The sequence below is a fragment of the Diadema antillarum genome, unplaced genomic scaffold, assembly GCF_040938485.1.
Source record: "Diadema antillarum isolate AM-2024a unplaced genomic scaffold, OU_Dant_1.0 scf00000127, whole genome shotgun sequence".
NCBI classification, from domain to species: domain Eukaryota; kingdom Metazoa; phylum Echinodermata; class Echinoidea; order Diadematoida; family Diadematidae; genus Diadema; species Diadema antillarum.
This window is the reverse complement of record NW_027271016.1, coordinates 1,611,818-1,632,433: the sequence shown is the minus strand read 5'-3', so window position 1 is coordinate 1,632,433 and position 20,616 is coordinate 1,611,818. Positions and strand designations below refer to the sequence as shown.

At 40.0% G+C, this 20,616-nt stretch overlaps 1 protein-coding gene across 1 annotated transcript in view; it reads right to left on the bottom strand.

Moving 5' to 3' along the window:
- The window catches only part of LOC139720352 (dual oxidase 2-like), a 36,919-nt gene extending 17,150 nt beyond the window's left edge, over positions 1–19,769 (bottom strand). The window contains exons 1-10 of the mRNA XM_071631720.1: positions 19,436–19,769; positions 8,974–9,096; positions 6,369–6,476; positions 5,566–5,658; positions 4,541–4,702; positions 3,712–3,893; positions 2,418–2,640; positions 1,486–1,649; positions 859–934; positions 287–383 (exon numbers count right to left, since the gene is read on the bottom strand). Of these exons, the coding sequence (XP_071487821.1) occupies positions 287–383; positions 859–934; positions 1,486–1,649; positions 2,418–2,640; positions 3,712–3,893; positions 4,541–4,702; positions 5,566–5,658; positions 6,369–6,476; positions 8,974–9,096; positions 19,436–19,505 (1,298 nt within the window). The 5' untranslated portion in view covers positions 19,506–19,769. The remainder of the gene's footprint in view (positions 1–286; positions 384–858; positions 935–1,485; positions 1,650–2,417; positions 2,641–3,711; positions 3,894–4,540; positions 4,703–5,565; positions 5,659–6,368; positions 6,477–8,973; positions 9,097–19,435) is intronic.
- Between the last annotated feature and the right edge of the window lie 847 nt (positions 19,770–20,616).

Below are 20,616 nucleotides of genomic sequence, written 5' to 3'. Positions count from 1 at the left end.
GAGAACATCCATGTCCAAGCACTTTAATTTCGGTGTATTTCAAAAGATATCATGAAAGTCTAACGGAACAGTCATTTTGACAACAAACTAGCACATCAAAGCGTGTTCTCCTTTAAGTGTCATTGTTGCCGAGTCATTGAAACTCTAAAGTACATCTTTTTCTTCTTGCATTCATGTCAAAGTCACCAACTCTTGCTCGAGTATGCTTTAAACGTACAGCCTCCCAAATGTTTCGCCTAGTAACACAAAGATTGGATATGAGCTGCGTTTTCCTTTCCTACCATACCTTCGCATCACTCCGGGAGGAACCAATGTGTGTCCAAATCTCATAGCCGCTGACTGGAACTCGTGTGTGATGCCCGGATGTATGTAGCTCTTGTAGTCTGCATGTCGATGAGATTATCAGTTATCAATTTGTTTCTGCAATTGATACTTCTACGAGAGATGACAATCACTTGAATAAGAGCAGCTGTTATCATAACAATGGTAAGTACCACTTCAATGTAACTATCATTGACATTGTTCCTGGGATTACAATAATCATAAATAACACCATTTCTGCTACCATGTACGGACAATATTATTAGATTATTAGTACTATCAAAATGTCCACTGTGACTGGTCTTTTACTGACAACAAAAAGTCTAATTCTATAACCAAATATGACCAGTTAGGCGAATTGTTTACAGAGATGAACAGGAATAAGCAGCAGATTTCTGACCATGAGGTTATACTCGGTCACAACCTTCTTTGTTTGAGAAATTTCAACTTTTTAGTGATTTTTGTGTGAGATTGTGTGTTTCTTTTCAAGTAACTTATGAAATAGACATTATCATCTGTTATAATCCGGCTACCTACTCTCGTACTCCAGATCTTTGATTTCTTGCTCGTTGAGGTTAAGGTACCCTGGAAGCCATTCATATAACACGACGTTCTGCGCAATACAAACACACAAAAAAAAAACAATTAAACGGGAATATTATAACGCGTTAGATATGATTCATTAAGTTTCATCATGGCATCGCGTCTTTATCAACTCATCTATCCATGTAAACGATGACCTTTCATTGCAGGCAGTGTTCACGGCAAACACACGCCATTATGAGCTATACAGGTACATGTCACCATCCTACTGAGAACACACAAATTATAAATAAAACAATTTTTATGCGATGTGCTCAAATACATATAGATATCAGCCAACTATGAAAATTTACCAAGTAAAAGATTCAATGTTGGTCTATACTTCAATAGCACGAACAGATAACCCTGCATGACTCTGATAAGAACGATATAAGCCTAGTTCGATTATCATATCGGGAATTATGGGCTCGAGAAGGGAGGAGACCCCAAATCGGGAGAGATGGCGAGAAGGCGTGAGAGTTTGAATGCTGTGAGAGCTGTGAGGTAAACCCAGCCACCCCCATTATTGGGGAACAAACACGGATTAAAATTAGTGGGCGTGAAGATGATGATAGAACTCACCTGATAAGTGGCAATCACCCATTTTCTGGCCTCGTTGAAGATCCGCTCGTCATTCCAGTCGGTTTCTCGCTTGAATTTATCAGCCCAGTAGTTGTGCCACCTGAACCACAGAACGCCAAAAGTCAACAGGAATGGGTTTTCGTTTCCTCGAGGGTTTCCCAACTCTGGAAAGAAAAAGAAGACAAAGAATGTTAATTGCTAGCTGAATCTTTGCGAATGATGTCCTCCAAGGAGTAATACCTTCAAGATGAATGAGGTTGAAGCGTAGATCATACATTAACATTATTAAACGATTTGTAGCTGGCAGAAGTCCATTTACCAGCTGAACCTCACTCGCTATTTTCATTAAGTCTTCATTCACTTGAGCGTGAAAGAGATGCGTTTGCTATACTGATTGTTTCTCAAAATCAAACTATTGAGCTCCATTCAGTCACACTATCTTATTCGGTCAGACTGTGGGGTAATATTGTCGCAAACAAAAAAGAAAGGCAGTCGAGCAAAAACTTTAAAGGAAGTGAAGCGCCCATAAGGCAAATGATGTTGCTCGGCGCATGCGCGAGCTAGCTGTTCCCTATACCCCTATGAATCTCACGTCGTCAGACCCGATGAGATGAGGCTTGTCTAGCATAGCATCGCAGATCTAAATCTACCTAGTGTCATCCCCACAGAAAGATTTGTGACGATTTACATGAACTCTTAGATCACTTGGTGAAAATGTTACTAGTCTCTTCCTGAACTAAGAAGTTTGTTTGTTTGTTTGTTTGTTTTTGTTTTGTTTTGTTTTGCTAATGCAGATGACAGCTTCCGGTGTTATAAGAGATTTGTCGGGACTTTCGCAAGCAGAGTTCGCAAGCTCTGGGAATGCACCCTTGGGTTTAGTTAGTTATTTGGTAGAGCACAGAAATGTTGCCACTACACTACAAAGGACTTACTGAAAAATCGCTTGGCATCCTGCAGTCTGGCAGCTCCGTTGTCGATTGGGTTGGGCGGGTTGGCCATCGGCAGCCCGAGTGTGTTCACCTCGGGGAATTGCGGCTCGCCTTCTCTGCTGTTGTCCGCCAGCCTGCCGCCCTCGAAAGAGCGCAGAGCGTCCGCCCAAGCTTTGGTGACACCGTACATCAGACCACCATCAATCCATGGTGTAATCTCGTTCAGCTGGGTGAATAAAACCAAGCAAAACAGGACAATACAAATTACTGACAGGCATACAAAAGGACAAGTGAAACATTCATGCAGATTGGTAGGCTTACGAGAGCGCAGATGCAGGTCGAAATCTGATCTGAGAGAGCTAATAAAGGCATTCGGAATTTAACCCTTAAAAGACTAGGCTATTTTGATGCCTAGAAGCCGGGGGGGGGGGGAGGGGCTCATTCAGCACCACCCCCCCCCCCCCCCCTAAAAAAAAAAAAGATCTTGGCCATTGCGATCGCGAGAAAAATTGGCACGAGCGTCACCTACAAGGTAATATACAAAAGTGAATGGTGATTATTCCTCAATTGTTCAAATTTACATTCGATACATTGTGCAAATTTATGCATATAAACTAAACAAATGGCTGTAAATCTGTAAATGAGGGTCCAAAACTGCTAATTTTTGGTCTTGGCAATCTTTAAATGAATTCTTATTGAGTATACATAAAGAAAAATGGCTGGAATCAAACTTTGACTATTGTGTTTTGCTTGACCTTTAACCCTTTAGTCCAACTAGAGCACACTTAAACATGGAGCTGAGACTAAAGGGGAATTCCAGATAATTCATATTTCACATCATGTAGAAGATGTTACCACCGCTAGTGTCATGTATAGACTTGTGAAATTCATTGTGGTTCTTAATAAATTGCTTAAGCAGATTAGCCAATACTCTAATAAACCTAAAACGCAATGCACCGAACAAGGATTATGACGTGGGATCTAAGCTCACTTATAATACCAATTCCTGTATAATAGAAATATATCCTGAATATATGTATGCTTTGTTTTTTTTTCTGTTTCCTAGCACCCAGACATGCACTCTTGCTATGTGAAGCTCCTATGCCATCATCCCTGCTCATTGTAATCTGTGATAAATTTTGAAGAAAAAATACGATGTTATTCCTCATCGTAATAACTATAAATTCTGAACCTCTGTACCATGAATATTCAATTCATAAGTGCTAGATGTTCAAATGCAAAAGTTTAAACATCTTCTCAATGTTCCCTTCAAAAAGTGACGCCACATCCTTCGCACCTGTTCACGCGGAACGTTGGGCGAGTAGCCGGTGTTGAAGCTGTATCGGGAACGCACAAAGGGCATGATGGTCACATCAGCCTCATCTCGGTAAAAATGCCCTTCGGGAATTTCCATGTTCTCGTATTCCCGAGGACAGCCGGCCCGTTGCGCGTCCAAAATCTCCTCGACAACCTGTTGACCTGCAAGCATAATAAACCGAAGTCGGTAATAAGATCAAAACGTCATTGCCAATCTGTCAGCTTACGTGACTTCCGTGTCAGATTGTACAACGCATTGTTAAAACATGGCACTGTCTGTGCCGGAAGCAGATCTTTGCTAGGAAATGTAAGGGAGATTGTTTTTGTTGCCTTGATCAATCAGTACTTACAAACTTTCAAACTATCTTCCTAAAGATTTTACCATGAAATTCCTACCGCTTGCAATAGTGTTGCTACATTTGGAGAGTAGATGGTGCTTTAGTACAAAATAACTATAGTTCCTTTAAGAAATATTGATGATAAATCATCCTCGCTAACGTATTTCGTATCCTCTTTGATCGAGCACCTGATCATTACTCATTGTAGCAGCAACCGGGCATATACTATCGAAAGCAGATGAGACGTATATTTGCCGTTGCACCTGGAGATTCATCGCTACAAAATGGAGAATCGAAATTGATGGCTAATCAAGTTGGGTGGAGCGATATTCAAAGTTGTAAGCACACTTTTTTTCGCGTTCACGCACGGACACGGACACGTGTACGCACACGGGCACACGCACACACACATGTGGCAAGGGCAAGTTTATTGACGACAGGTAAAAATTTCATTTGAAACCTGTGTCTCACCGAAGAAAGTCATGAGAGCTGTGCGGTTGAGATGTGACGGTCTGCCAGTCTTGCCCTGCATCGTGTTCTCGCTGATGCTAATTGGGTTTGGGCGATCCTGGCCCGCCATGCTGTACACACCGTCGGTATAGGCAACAGGCAGACGACGCGTGAGCGCGAGATCTGCAACGCAAAGTAATTTATTCCCAAGATGAACATCTCTTACAAATCAATATCAATAGTCTAGTCTGACACGAAAATTACACAAAATATTTCTTACATCGTGTTGGCAGATTTATCTTATAGAAAACATCTACATCGTAAGCAAACACGTTCTATAATTCTTACAACTGTCTTGCTCTCGATCACGCCTAATACAGTGAAACTGCGTCGACGTTTACCATGGTATCCAGTATGAATACACACACGCACACCCACACACAAACAGAGAGAGGCGGATACGGAGTAGTGCACATACATGTAATCACCCTTCACAAGCAACCTAAATTATCATTCAAATTCCCTTCTTGTCTTTCAGCATGATCTTATACAATATTCTTTTTTTCTTCTCTGAGGCCATTTTATCTTCAGCTCATTCATTCCTTCTCTTTTTCCTTCTCTTCGCATTTCTTTATATGGTTGATTCCTTCTTCGTGCCATTCTCTTCCTCTCATTCTCATTCATTCATGTTTTATTTTCATTTCCAATCAATATACATACGTAATACAAACGTCAAATGATAACATATCTTGTAACATATAATACATTTTGTTTCATTAAGGACTTGGTGGAAATGAAAATTGAGGGGCTGCTAAGAAGTAAACTTGTATAGTGTAGTCCCCTCACTTACTCATTACCACAATACATTAATACATTAATACAGAACAAGTTAATTATTGGAAGTATACACTTTTCATTACATCGATGGTAACGTGAGGCATACGCATACGCATTCACGTACACACACACACACACACACACACACACACACACACACACACACACGCACACACACACACACTCCCTCTCGTTGCTGAGAGACTTACCTGCCCCACCCCAGTCGGGGTGAGCTGCGTTGTTGTACCATCCGTCGAATGCCGAATACTCACAATGGCGGTAATCAAAGACACCAATAGACCCTGTTATAGAGAAAGTCGTGGCGTAGAAAAAAAAAGAACAACAGTGCTGATAAACCATAAACAGTCAGAGAGAGCAAATTTGAGTTTCACGTCAAAGACAAGATTCCATGCACGGAATGCATTTTCAGGCAAAAACATATTTACTACACACTTCCATGAATTTAAAGCGATGCATCAACGTCAATGCTTACAACACACAATAAGTATTGATAAGAATGATAATGGTTACAACTTATGATTCCTATATCTATATTGATATCAGTATTTTTTATTAGAACAATTACCATTATCATTCCCATTTAATGACAATGATAGGATCCAAAATCATTATGATTTACTGATTGATACAACAAACACCATAATGTTCGTAAACTGTGTTCTAACCATAATAGGTGGTTAAAAATGAATATCTGAAATAGGGTATACTCGTCACTTGCCACGCACCATTGACATCAGGAGTTACCACGCAGAATAGTGAACGCACCTGATGTTACCATAGTTTGATCGTTTGGTCAAAGTTATTCGAATGTTCCTTGTTCGTCGCTACTATAACACCAAATGACCCCCCCCCCCCCAAAAAAAAAAAAAAAAAATAAAAAATAAAAAAAATAAATAAATAAAAATAAATAAATAAATAAATAAATAAAATAAAGGATTGACGATAATCAATACCGCAATCGGGAAAAAGAATTGCGTGGGAGAGCTCTTACGTAGATAGGCATCATCGTCGACGATTGAACCGTTCGATGACGGCATCGTTGGCGGGTCCGTTGGCATGTCAGTCACTTCCACAGTTGCCATGGTTTCGGTAGTTTGACCTGTGGTAGTTAGAAAGATGCAGATCAAAGATGAAGTGAAGAGAGACTGCAAGATTATGGACTTTCTAAAATCGTCTATTTTCCCTATAAACTGTGCAGCAGCGGCATGACTTTTATAATAGTATGCATTTTCCTTTTTTTCCCTTGTGGGTTTTTGCTTTGGTATAATGCGATGATGCTCCTGCTTAGGAAGGCACCCTTGCATGATCCCCTGAAAGCAGTCGGCCTTGCCTTGAGAAATATCGGCCATGAGTTTAGCTTATGGTAGCTCACAATAATAGACTTAGATGGAGGGAACGGGACCACATTCACTCCCGAGACAAGGGGCCCGTTGCATAAAACTTACCGTTGAATTTCACTGGTAACTACCGTCAAAATTAGGCATCACAGCCAATCAGCATCAAGGATTATAAAATTTACCGCTAATTTGAAGACTTACCGCTAGAAAGGAGCGGCAAGTCCAGCGGTAAGGGTTTTATGCAACAGGGCCAAGGAGTGTCACTGGCAACACGTTCATTGAATTTCCAATGACGAAAGATGGAATATATTATGAAAAATACAATACGTGGAAATTGCACGGAGAATGGAGGAATTATCTCGGGAAGCCAACGGATCTTCAGTATTATGCACGCTATGAAGATGAATTAAAAAAAGAAAGTTTGAAAAGAGCAAAGAAACAAAACATTAATGATAGATGTTCATGCCGTCCACTTTCCACTGTCAACGGATGGAAACCTCGCTACCACTGCACGCCTCCATTCCCAGGGGCGTTAATCTGCGTTTTTATTCTTCTTTGTGTCACTATTGTTGCTGAGAGCTCTTGGACCCAACCATCAATCTTTGTCGAAAATATACTATATATTTTCAAAACGATTATTGAAGCTGATGCGAAATGTGATCAGCAGATGTGATGAGTGCATTTTGAACGAACGCAAACTAACACTGCTGTATTCATGTTAATAATTTGTTATCACAATGAATAAGCCAGGTCGTAGTTCCATTTTGCACAAAAGCAGAAAAAGGTGATTGTACCAACAGGCGCGATAGTTTTTAAATTCACTTGGCACTGCAGCTGGGTAAAGCATCTGTAATGCATTGGTTATTCATAATTATCTTTATAGATAATGCTTTCCAGCTGTTTATCGACCTGGCAATATGCCTGGTGTCTTGCCAAGATTAAACAGAAAAAAGTTTATTGAAGTATGCAATGCCAAACAAAGCAATGGATGCTTCCCCAAATTTGACTGGTCATTCTGGTCACCTGGTCTACGCACGTTCATTCTTTGTTTGAATATGCATTCCATAAATTGTTACGTCGGGCATCTTATGCATTATGTCACTTTTAAAGTACCTAACTAACCGAGAAAAAAAGAGAAATGTCATTTGTACCAATGCACGCGTGAGCTAATGACGAATTGGCTTATTCTACACATGCAATACAAACATGAAAGCAACGAAAGGTATAGGATGTCACCATAATTTGCATATCTGGAAGTACCAATATAAACACAAGCCCACAAACCCAATAAGCTTATAACATGACACGTAATGACATTTCATTTTGTACAAATGGTAATGGTATTTTTTTTCATGATTTTACCGCTTTTTCGAAATATTCATGCACATGAGGATGTGTAGGAAAGAGGTATCTATGAGCCCAATGACAAAGCATGCACATGAACAGTTTGAGGAATGACAATATGCGATGAATTATCATGACCGCTCGCCAAGTATCCTGGTCAGTCTCGATGTTTTAAACGTTGCCTTGCTCCTGAATTTCGCTTCACAGCCTGCCATGTCGGATCCAAGAGTAGAGGAGTTTGAATTTCAGAGAATACAACTCTACACACCGCTAAGCAGACAACAATATTGCTTCACGCCGTTCATTTCCATGATTGCTGTATCAGCGCACAGTCCGTCACCTGGGGGCGCTGTCAAAAGAGTCTCAGCATCTTTAAAATAAGTTCGGAAAAGATCCAGGAATCCAGCTGTCTTTGTCGCCAGTAAATTGGTCTGAAGAGGGCGTTGGGGATAGTGAGATTTCATGCAGCAAAATTGCTCTTTTTATGAGCAAACAATGATCGAAAGATTTTGCCGTAGATACAATATGAGCGTAAATGAGCATGCATTGCGTAATCATTTGCAGGCGGATTTTTTTTTTATTATTATCATTATATTTTTGGTCGTTGTTGATTAAAAGTTTGGGAAAGAAAAGTTGAGATAGAGAAAGGAGAAGGAAGAGAGGGAGAAATCACATGAGAGGAAGGGAATGTGGGGACAGACATATCGACACATTTTAAAGAAACATGAAACGCGGTATGAACATAACGTTACCTGCTATTTGACGTGCATGGAATAAAGGTTTCGCAACGAGACAAAAGCACAAAATTCTTCAACTATGCAGCGCCACTATATGATTATCATCTACATCTGCGACATATAATGTGCGCGTTTTCTTTTTTATATTTTGCTTTCACCCGCAAAGCCAATGTCCTACCAGCTTCTGTGGTGGTTGACATGGTAGTCATGACATTGGTAGTAACCATGGAATCAGTTGTCGGCACTCCTGTGTCAGAGACCATGCCCATAGTGGCAATGGTAGTCATGGGTGTTGTCGCATCTGGGGATGTACGATATCACATTCAATCAATGGACTATATTTACAAAAGTTTGAGTACAATCTGACACAATCTCTTTGGTCAGAGAAACGATGCTTTGTATACCAAAAAATGGTACATGAAAACAAAATAATTTTTTTGTTGTTGGTTTGTTTGCTCGACTTCGGAAGAAATGAGAATACGAATATTGCGGTAGTGATATCAGACTTCAAAATAAATGCTGTGAGTACGTGAATATTATAATGATGTAACATAAACAATCATGATTATGAAAAATTAATAAATTTTCGCACACATGATTTAAAAATGACCTCAAAATGAATAGGAGCAACAAACAAAAGAAAAAACTTAAAACAACAAAGGTTTAAAAAACCGATTTTATACGATTTATATGATTAAAAGAAATGAAAACTGTATATCGTGATGAAATCATCGTATATATATGATGTTATGAGGTGCACATAAAAGAAGAGAAAGACGAAAATCATATATAATAGCCCAAAATTACGGAAGGGTATAATTGAAGATTTGATCTTCCGACTGCCAAATGTGGCAGAGGGTTGAGAGCATGGAATAATACGATTGGAATTAATCCATTGTTTACCAGGAACCTGATGTGACATGCATCAAAAGGAAATCTGTGCCATAAACGAGTTACGAAAATGTTCCTTTTGCAGTGCCAAGTTTATGGGGTTAAATAAAATGCGGCGATCACTTTGAATCTCACATTGTTGTTGGATCATTACTCTTTGCTTTCAGACTTGCATGATATAAATTGCATATTTTGAAGAAGAGAGATTTGGTGCAACATGCTATATCAATAGTTTGAAGATACATAACACAATCATTCGGATATACATGTACTCCTGCTGCTGAGCGAGAAAAACGAAAATTCCATAAACAAGACAAGAAAGCAGACATATATATATATATATATATATATACATAGCAATAATAAAGTCACAACAGAGGAATGCAGGGAATGCATTAATAGCCAATCTTGATTTAATGAATAATCCGAATTTTCGAGGATCCTTCCTCTTCTTCAGGGATGACAGTGCGAATATGACAGTGCGAATATATATATACATATATATACAAGTATATACATATATAAATATTTATAAATATATATATATATATATATATATATATATACATATATATAAATATATGTATATATGTATATATATATATATATATATATATATATATATATATATATATACAAGACAGATAGCTGGAATACTGTATACTTCTTCTCTTTCTCTCTTAATGGTGATGTTTCTGTACATCTGCATCCACCAATCACACATACACATGCAATAGTATGTACACATATTACAAAGATTCATACATGAATACATATACCCGAAGAGAAAGAGGAGGGGGAGGGGTGGGGGAGCGGAGGGGAGGGGGTGGGGGTGGTGAGAGAGAAGGGGGGAGGCTACGAGAGAAGTTGGGACCACGTAGGCTCAGTATATACGATTACAAATTGGGCACGATTTCGAATACACTATGATATACGAGAATAATTGTGTATAAATCGCGCAACAAAATTAGTGCCTCTTTGTACAATGTAAAGTCCGAGCAGAGCTTCATTGCGGCATGACAGGAGGGGCCAGAGAAGGCCTAGAGATGAACGAGGACTTACTATGTTTTGTTTTGCATACTTTTCGTCCAATATAGGTTTGGAAACACGTGCCATATTTGTTGTAGTACAAAATGAAGTGTGGGAATACCATTGATAACATTATACTTTACACACTTCCCCCGCAAGAGTGCGAAAAGGGCATAGGGAAAGACAGACAGCTCTCATAAAACGAGAACTATAAATGTCACGTGGTGCCAATCCAACCAATCACAAAGCATTCTATCAGGACATTATGTACTGTTGCATTATGACGCTAGAGAAACTTCCATTTGTCCCTTCACCTTAGGAACTGACAGGTTATCACAGAATAAGACAGATAATATTATGCAGTTATACAGCATTTTGACGTGACATTGGAGCCTGATTTCACAGATTGGTATATACACGATAGCGAATTCGATTTGAGGTGTCTGGGTTGTCATATATCCGCCAAAATTTCACCTCACCTTCTGCTTGCTCCGTTTCCATAACAACGGTAGAATATACAATCCCCTCTGCAGGCGTTTGACCTACGTATCATTGAGATGTATTGTGATCAGTGGCTGTTAGTTGGTAGATTTGAAAAATGCACTTGAATTCCAGTCCGTTTGAATTCATCTCCCCTCAGAATCTATCACTTTTCGTCCACGTTTCTTCGCGCATATTTAGGGCGTTGAAAAGACCAACCGTCTGTACTATTTCTAAAACAACGCAAAGAAGCTGCAAAAGGAATTTGCATTCTTGGTCTCCACACACATAACTAACGGATAAACTGCTATCCTTTCCCAAAATAAGGGCTAGCTTGAAAAAAAAAAACACGCTTCGTTGATTATTCCCGTGGATGGTAGTTACATAACTGTTGGATAATCATACGATGTTGATGCGCGTAACCAATGTTAGATTGCGTTTCTGTCTGTGCACTGCTTTTCGAGAAGTTTTGCGCCACCTTGCGGGCAGTTCTTTATTCCTTTGTGTGTTATTTTCTCTCACGACTTTATCTGGTGTTTGTTTTGCAAAAAGGGGTGCTGGAATTTGTCCTCCAATATTTGACCGTGTTGAGTTATTCGAGGACGAGGAAAGTGCGGTCTTGATAAAATACGATTATAATGTTTTGGTGACGAAATCGGACTAAGAATTGTGAGTGAATGTTGTGAGGTTTGGGGGTTTTTTTTTCAGCACATGGTCTGCCGATGAGAAACGAATTATCATGGTGGTTTTTCGCACGGATTGCTGATATTTTCCTCTCGAGTAAAGGCCAACTGTTCTATGAAAGATGGACAACAAAGTCTGTTGATGAAGACTGTCGCGCGTGTTTTCACCATCTAATACCATCGTGGGTGTGGTAATGGTAATAATTTCCGGTATGTAATTTGAAGGCTGTTGCTTTTAGCAGGTCATAGATGACAAACACATCAAAGGCGAAAATAAAGATCGAAATATCCATGTAAATACACCATAATGTAAAATCCTAGGTGAAGACTAATATGACTTGAATTGATATTGACTCTTGAGGGTAGATTTCATTTCAGAGAGGTCTATACTACTGGTGGCTGTAATAGTGACTTTCACACGTTGGGATTGCACGCTGGGCAACATCATGGGTCACGATTTGATTTTTCTCTACAAATTTGAGCGGTTTCACTCCATTAACTTCTTAGATTTAGTCCTTACTTGAGGGAAATAAAAGCTTACTTTCATCTATAATCATACATGATCTTGCCCGGGATCCCCGTGCCAAAATTCAAGGTTGGAAAATACGATCGGACCCAAAGTATACGTGATCCAAATCAAGCAAAATCACAGATTATACAATACGATACAAAAATGGCTGCAGTTACTGTCTATTCTGGCATATGCAGTTATCGTACTTGGTAAAGTTTATTTGCTGTTGCAGAAGATTTTGCGTGAAATTCCACGCACAAATAATGCAGGGTAGTGATTTAGAGGGTAGATGCAGACATACTTGCTGAGGAAAGAACCGTAGCGTAATCCTGTCTGCAACTTACAGGCCGTTCAATAAAGTAGAACGTGACAATAACAAAGGGTGCAGGTTTCTTTCGATGATATTGATTGATATCGATTGCTGAGAGAGGGCCGAATGTCCGTAAAACTAATACATCGCATGCCTCGATATCATTCCTGCACACACGTGTTTTCTTGTCTTTATCGTTTATTTTCAGTTATTTACGCTTGAAGTACTGCATGTTAACCAATTATGAAAGACAACTTTATAACAATTGTGAAATATCACATATTAAGGTACTATACTTAACGCTATAACAGAGTTGTAAAGCGATATTGGTGTTTTCTACCAGTGATTGCAACAAGACATGTTGTCAGTCGGAACTTGACAATAAACGTGTCATTGTATTTTGCAAGAACGAAGATAACGTGTTGACTAACCTGACAAAATGTTACTGGCTTACTGGCAGACTTTTGAAAAAAAAATATATAAAAATGTATCATTCTGAATGAAATAAAAACATGGTAATATAACTTAGTCTAAACGCGATTCTTATTGAAATGTTCACGGTTAAACTTTAACAACCTGTCGACTGAAGTTACATTGGTATTGAAATGACACTGCAACACGGAGTTATCCGAGTGTAAAGGCCGTTGCGATTTTATTATTGAAACGGGACCTCTATCGGAGTGTGATCACTGGCGCCATCTGTTGGCGGTATGATAAGGTACGTCTAGCTCGTCCGGGTGAAACCGTGTTTATCGATGGTTGTTGCCCTTCTTCTTCTTCTTCTTCTTCTTCTTCTTCTTCTTCTTCTTCTTCTTCTTCTCCTTCGTCTTCTCCTTCTCCTCCTCCTCCTCCTTCTTCTCCTCTTTTTTTTATTTTGCTTTGTTTCTTATTTCCATGGCTATAAGTGTAAGGGGATGGGGTGCATCTAATTGAAAGATTTGACTAAAATTTGCAAAACATGTCGGGAGGCTTTTAGAAAAAGCTTCAACCAAATGTTGTTTTTTCGGATTAATATTTGCATTGACTTGGTTTATTTCTTAAACATGGGTGCTAGAGGACAATGTGTGTGACGTCACAAGCGACGTTAATAATTCAAACTCGTTGTAAAGATGATATTTCAGTCCATGTGTAAGATCAGCAGTTAGAACTAACCAATCCTCATATTGTCGTTCTGTTTGGAAAAATGGGGACAAAACTGATTTGTTGCTGATGTGTAAATTCAACTTGGGTACAGTCCAACTTAATGGCAATGCACTAAGCTGCAACGCACCTATCTATTCAGGAATATTTTCTATACAATGCCCAGTCCACAACAACAATAAGCTGTTCGCTGGCGTGATTCAGGCCAGTAAGCAGGGTGACACAAGCTAAAGCTGTGGCGGAGAACAGCAATAGTTCTAGCCTATTGTGGAAATAAATTCAGTCCACGAAATCGGCCTTCGGGAGTGACGTGCTCAAATCGGGTCGAGGCTGGAGTCTTTCTCTATTCATCTTCCTATGGCACTTTGGGACAAAGAAACTATTCCTGTTCGCGAAAAGTTATCTTAAGTTTTTATGGTCATCCTCCACACATACGTAACTTTTAAAACCGTGGTAAATTGTGCGCGTGCGCGTGCTATGTTCTTGATGGATTAACTTGATACTTTAATGACTTCGAATCAAGTCACATTTCCTATCGTTCTGCTCTTTCGATGGGTATTGGGCGCGCGATCACTTCCGGTAATACATAGTTGAGTATAATAGATTTGCCCTCAGACGGAAACCGGACGCCAGCTAGTTGCCAACTCCCTCTATTGGCCATCTAGTCAACATGCATTTTTGCAGATTTTCTGCTCTAAATAAAGGTACATGTATTTGAGGTTCTTTTATGAACATTTTCGCGCCTTGAATAAGACAATGAAAACTATATGTTATAGAATATTCAGGTTGAACTAGGTGCAATCATCAGAACGAACAGGTGAATGCGTATTCTTTTCAACCAAATTACAAAAGCCATTCACATAGCACGTGCTTTGGTTGCTTTCAACTGCTGCTCTGATTAAAAGATTAATCCCATGTTTTTGAAAGTCTGCGTTTCAAAGGTCATTGAGTTTCATAACTAATTAGTAATGTGAACTGGCCTCTACTTTCGTTTTCTGTCGCGGCTAATCATATGGTTCGCTGATGTAGAGTTAACGTCTCAAATATCAGTTGACGGCTTACATCAGCGACGATTTACGTATTATTCCATACACGAACACTCGCTCGTAATAAGTGTGTAATGTATGGTAACCACCAGGCAAAGGAATTCAGCATTTGATATACAATGGCGGACTCACTACCTCGAAGCGGCGGTACTACTCCTAAGTGTGTGTGTGTGTGTGTGTGTGTGTGCGCGCGCGTGTGTGTGTGCGAAGGTCAAAAGCAGAAAGGCGTTCTATTTACACCAGATCAAAGTTTTCGTAATTTAACTTGCAACGAGCCACATTCTTCGATTTCGAAAGGGCGGCTTTCACTAAATCAAAACGTTATTACACTCCTAGCCGAGGAATCTCATCACAATACACGGAAAAGTTCTCACCCATCAAAAGTCCGTACGTGTGGGATGGGTGGCGGCGGGGAGGTGGAACCTCCCTGGTTATATTATTACTAGAAGCACCCGTGGAAATCCACGGGTCTGAGGGGTTTTATTTTTTTTTTCTCATAATACGATTTTGCACATTTTTATTGAAGAAATAAAAAGAAAAGTCTTCTCATTCTTTCGTTAATGTGCTGTCTTCTAAATGACCACCTTTCCCAGAAATGTTATAATACATTTTTGTAGTATATGCCCGGCGATCCGGTCCATTGGTAGGGATCATTCCCGCCACTACTTGCTTTTATTATAGAACTTGAGTTTCGAGGGGTTATTTGCACCCGTTGAAGTCCAACAGTTGTCTTGTTGCCCCTCACCCCTCACGCACACACACATTTCCACCTCCGCAGGGCAAAAAATAAAAACATTCAGGGACAATTACCAAAAAACGCAAATGAGATTCCCCGAAAGTTCTGCCCACAGGTTGTTCCCGTCGAAACGGGAAGATATTAACACTATGACTTTGATTACCCCCTGCTCTTGCATCCACGCGGGCACCCGCGGGAATCCACGGCTGGTCTCAAGGCCTCGGTTTGTTTTGTGGTTTTTTTTTTCATGTTTCTTTTCCCCACGTTATGAGAGAAAAATAAGATATTTTCGTCTTCATAATTTTGCTCCCTCCTTTTTGTTTTTAATCACCAAAACTTGGCTTGATATATCATATAGAACTACATCTGCTTCAGACTGTACATTATCATAATCAATATTAGGCCTACAATTATTGCTCCTATTATAGTTATTATTATATTATTATTATCATTATCCTTATTAATATTATTATTATTATTATTATTATTAATATTAATATTATTATTATTATTATTATCATTGTTATTATTTGGGGAGGGGGAGATCATAGTCATCAGGTTTAATAGGCACCCGTGGGAGTAGGGTCTCACGACCTCGTATTTTTTTTTCTTTAATATTTTTCCCATGTTATGGAAGAAAGAAGAATATATACATCACTGCATTCGTCTTCATTTGCTCCCTCTTTTTTTTGTCACCAAAACTTGGTTTGATAGACCATAGAACCACACATTCTATTTCCACTTCCAATTTTAAAAATAGGCGGTCGGCAAAGCGAGGTTTTCCTCTACGTCCGCTCATCTTATGAATATGTATGATTACAGCAGCTCTGCAGTAAACGAATGGACACAGCTGCGCGTGTAATCTGATATGGAAGGGTACGATCGGCAAATAGATTTAGCCGCGTCCTAAACAGTCTGCGTACAATGACATCGGACTTGAGAGCAAACGGCGAGCAAACTAAATGACGTACCTGAGCTGCATATAGTATTCTGCAGTTGTGCAAAATACAATTACATAACAACGTTCGTTGTTTTCATTTGGGGACGCCAATAATGGCGAACTGTACGTAAATGCCCGTGTAGTCCATATCACGCACACACAGATTCGTGTAACCATCGTCAATACATTCAGTACACGTAACAGGCGGAGGCAAAGGTACATCACAGAACTATACACACAGTGTAGAGTGTGTAGAGTTCTGCGAGGTACATTGTGTGTGTGCGTGCGCGTCCGCCGGAAGATGTCAGAGATTTCGCTGCACCATCATCTTTAGTATCCCCCAGTGTCTCTGCAAGCTAAAAGATGGAAGATCGAGAAAGTAGGAGGCCAGCGCAGGTTCCGTGAATATTGAAACGCTCGGCCGGCTCTTTCGTCACGCACAAAAATGCATTATGCATGTGGCTAATTAATTTTTCTTTTTCGTCCTCGACGTCGACACGGAGGCGGAGAGGGGACGAAACCCGCGCCATTCGATGTAGGATACTCTCCTGCGGCCGACGGCACCGGTCGCAGCTGCCTGGAGCCGACGGCTCGGGAGGTGATAGACAAACCAGCAACGCCGAAATAAAACAGGAAATACATAAGGCCGCGACAACAACAACAACTTCGAGTATTATAGTAGTAGAAAACAACTCCTTCGTGTTGATCACGACACAGAAAGCTATTTCTTGCATTCTTGCATTGTGAAGTCCTGAATGACTACGCTGGGCAAGCTACAAGCTGGTATTTAGGCCATTATGTCGAGGTTGAGTCTGCCCGAGTGAGTTTACAAAGTTTCAGTGGGTCTGCCTTGCTATAAGTTCTTGCTCACAATGCACATACGCCATGCCCAAGACGGAAATAACAGCGACTTGCACGGGGAGTTATGGTCGGTGAGCCGTGGCTGTCTCGCATGGCATGGAGTGGATTGATAGTCTACTCCGATTGGTGGAAGGGGAGAGAAAAACATGAACTCTGAGCCTGTTTCTCTAAGATTGGGATTTGTTACTCGGATAGACAGCTATCCCACATCAAATTCTGTTTAAAGACACTGAAAAGAAGAAGGAATGAATTGACAGGATATATTACAGGCAAAATTTAACATTCATCCATGAAGGTATGTCAATAAATAGATTAGATAAACATTGGGAGACTTCCGCGAGCATCGCCAGTTTAATGCATCCAGTCACTCATCTTTAAGTTCGTGTCATGATGATTGAGCATCAGTAATTTTAATGTCTCGTTCGGTATCCATTTTGTCAGTTAAACATGATCGCTTTTGGTATGAAGTGTAAAAACGTACGGAAATAAACATGGAACAATGATTACTTTTCAGCAAGAAGGCACAGGAATGTGACTACCAGCCAACGTACTGTTAGTCCAAGGTTGATTTTTGCTTATTAGCTTTTTTTTTCAGTATGCACAGAACCATGAATGTTCATGTGTGTGTGTGTCTGTCTGCATCTGTGCATTGTATTATAACTTGAAAAATAAAACAAAATGAACATGTCGCGCAATTGTAATTTGGAATATGTGATCAAGCGGAACTTGCTTCCTCCCCGTTACATACATGTACCAAAATCGACGATAGATCTTGAATTTACCATTTATTTTTCGCTTTGAACTGTTGCCCCTCTCTGCTACACCTCGCTCTTCATACGACATTTGATTATTGGACATGCATTGAATACTATAATAGCACTTAAAACTCGTTTCCGCTCTGTGCTGTACCACTTGAAGGATCGGGTTACGAAATCTGCACAGAGTATGGAACCTGCCAGCTGCGAATTCAGCACTTTCCAGAAGAGGAATGGAAAGAAAGAAAAAATGAATCACTTCCGCTTCATGTTACCTCTCTGATCGTTTTCTATTACGTAAAGTTAATCCGTTGCCGTAGTATCTCGACTTCATTTTACATACTTTTTTTTTAATGCTGCGTTATTTCTTAAATGTTCACTTTCTTTCTTTTTTCTTCTGATGAATTTATCTGTTTCACACCTGAACAGTACTGCATTCCATAAACGTGTCTCCACTTTGTTTTCATTTCTCAATACCGATATGGAACACGCTGATACATCTAAAATCATTTCTCATTAAAAGGACTGAGTTTATGGCGGCAGTGATCCTCAGGGTAAGATGCCCTGGCGCGTGATCATAATGATACGAAAAAGACATCCCCTACAATTTGGACACTTGCTGGACTATAACAGAGTAGATATACCACTTTCATCCACTTTCATCCATTGGTAGGCCTACGCTTTACTGGTTGTCGGACTGTCAGCATAGCAATTAACATGTGGAGCAAAAACTTTTCCAAAGTTCATGTTTCTTTATACAGTATATCACTGTGGTATTGCAGTGTGATGAAACAGGTGTTCTCAGGACAGATTATCATTCATCATACAGAAGTATAACGTATTCAAAGTACATTACGTTAGAGTACATAAAATGTACATCATGCAAGTAAATACGAAATAGCGGTGTTGAGAGCATTCACATCAAAAACTTGTGCAATGGGTCATATATATGAATGGAAACTGAATGCTGATTTTTGTTTTTTTAAGTTTTTACATGCACATGCATGCTTGCACAATTTATGCATCGTATGTGTTTACACTGTGAAAGTGTGTTTGTATATTCATATATTCATATACGTGAGAACTGAAACTGCGTATTGTAGCTGGCTCGATCCGAATTATAATATCATCAGTACAAAACAAACTATCTTAAGGAGCTGCCTGGCACGGGTGAGAGAATAATGGTTGTGATAAGTCAAGTTTCGTAACGGGAGTGACATATAGGCCAACAAGTTGTCGTGATGACTACATAACTTACCTGAACATCTTCCCCCGATCGTCAGCAAGACGATGAGGAGTACTGGACCCCGTGCCCGAGGTAGAACCATCTTGAGAAAGTCGTCGGTCTCTCTCCGACAGAGTTGGTGCCAATTTACGCCAAGCTGACGAGATATCGCAACAGGGAAGTACGGTGTCGAATAAAATGCACCCTGCACGAAAGGGTGTGTAGTCGCACCAAGCAACAGCTCAGCAGGACCAGTCGCTATCGTTCACACAGTCAACAAGCCGCCTGTGTATCACAGACACATACGGCTCGGGCCTATTCCTTCTTTTCAATAGAGATCCACTCTCAGAATACACGCTTCTGTCCCCCTCTGTCCCTCTCGCCTTTTTCTCCCTTGTCTTCCAGCCTAAGCAATTCTTTGGATTCCTACCGGAATCGTATGCTAATTTGCGATCCCAACTTCCACAGAATCATGGAGGCATAGAGAGGAGAGAAACACCCACTCAGATACAGACACGCCCCCATCGTGAATATTCATATAAAGCGTATTCGTGAAGCCTGCCACCGATTGATATTCATCCGCCACTGATAACAATGGTAAAAGAGGGCTTGTCATTTCCTATTGTTCGTGACAAGTTTCCTGTGACGGAAAAGTCGCAAAGCATTTATTGATTTTGTTGTTGTTGTTTACCTTTTTTCACCTATACGAATCAAATCCTGTTTCTGAATAACTAGTTGAGGCCCTCGGGGGCATTTGAAACTATTGTTGTCTAAGTTGACCAGAATTTATGTCATCAGCCCGCATGACGTCCTTCGGTGAGGCATTGGATTAGTCTTTTTTAACTTCACTTACGCAAAACTTTTGCGATAATAGAAGGGGGCTAAATGGCTCGCAGGTCACTCAACAACGTCATGGTCATTATGCTTTTTGTATAGTCACTCCAAAGCTACGATGACAAAACAGAAACTGAAGTACCAATTGCTTTGCCGACGGGCGTGGCACAAGTACACGCTACACCGAATGGTCAGCTATTAGTACTTTGAATTAAACTATTAAAAAACCAACAACAACTAGGAGAAGCATTATTCCGACTTAGCTCATTCATTAAAGTGGAAGTTACAAGACATTTTGCCGTTCACAAACCACATAGTTACTGTATTCTTCACCTCCTACTTCTTCTTAAAAAAGAGCAAACCAACAACCACGCAAATAA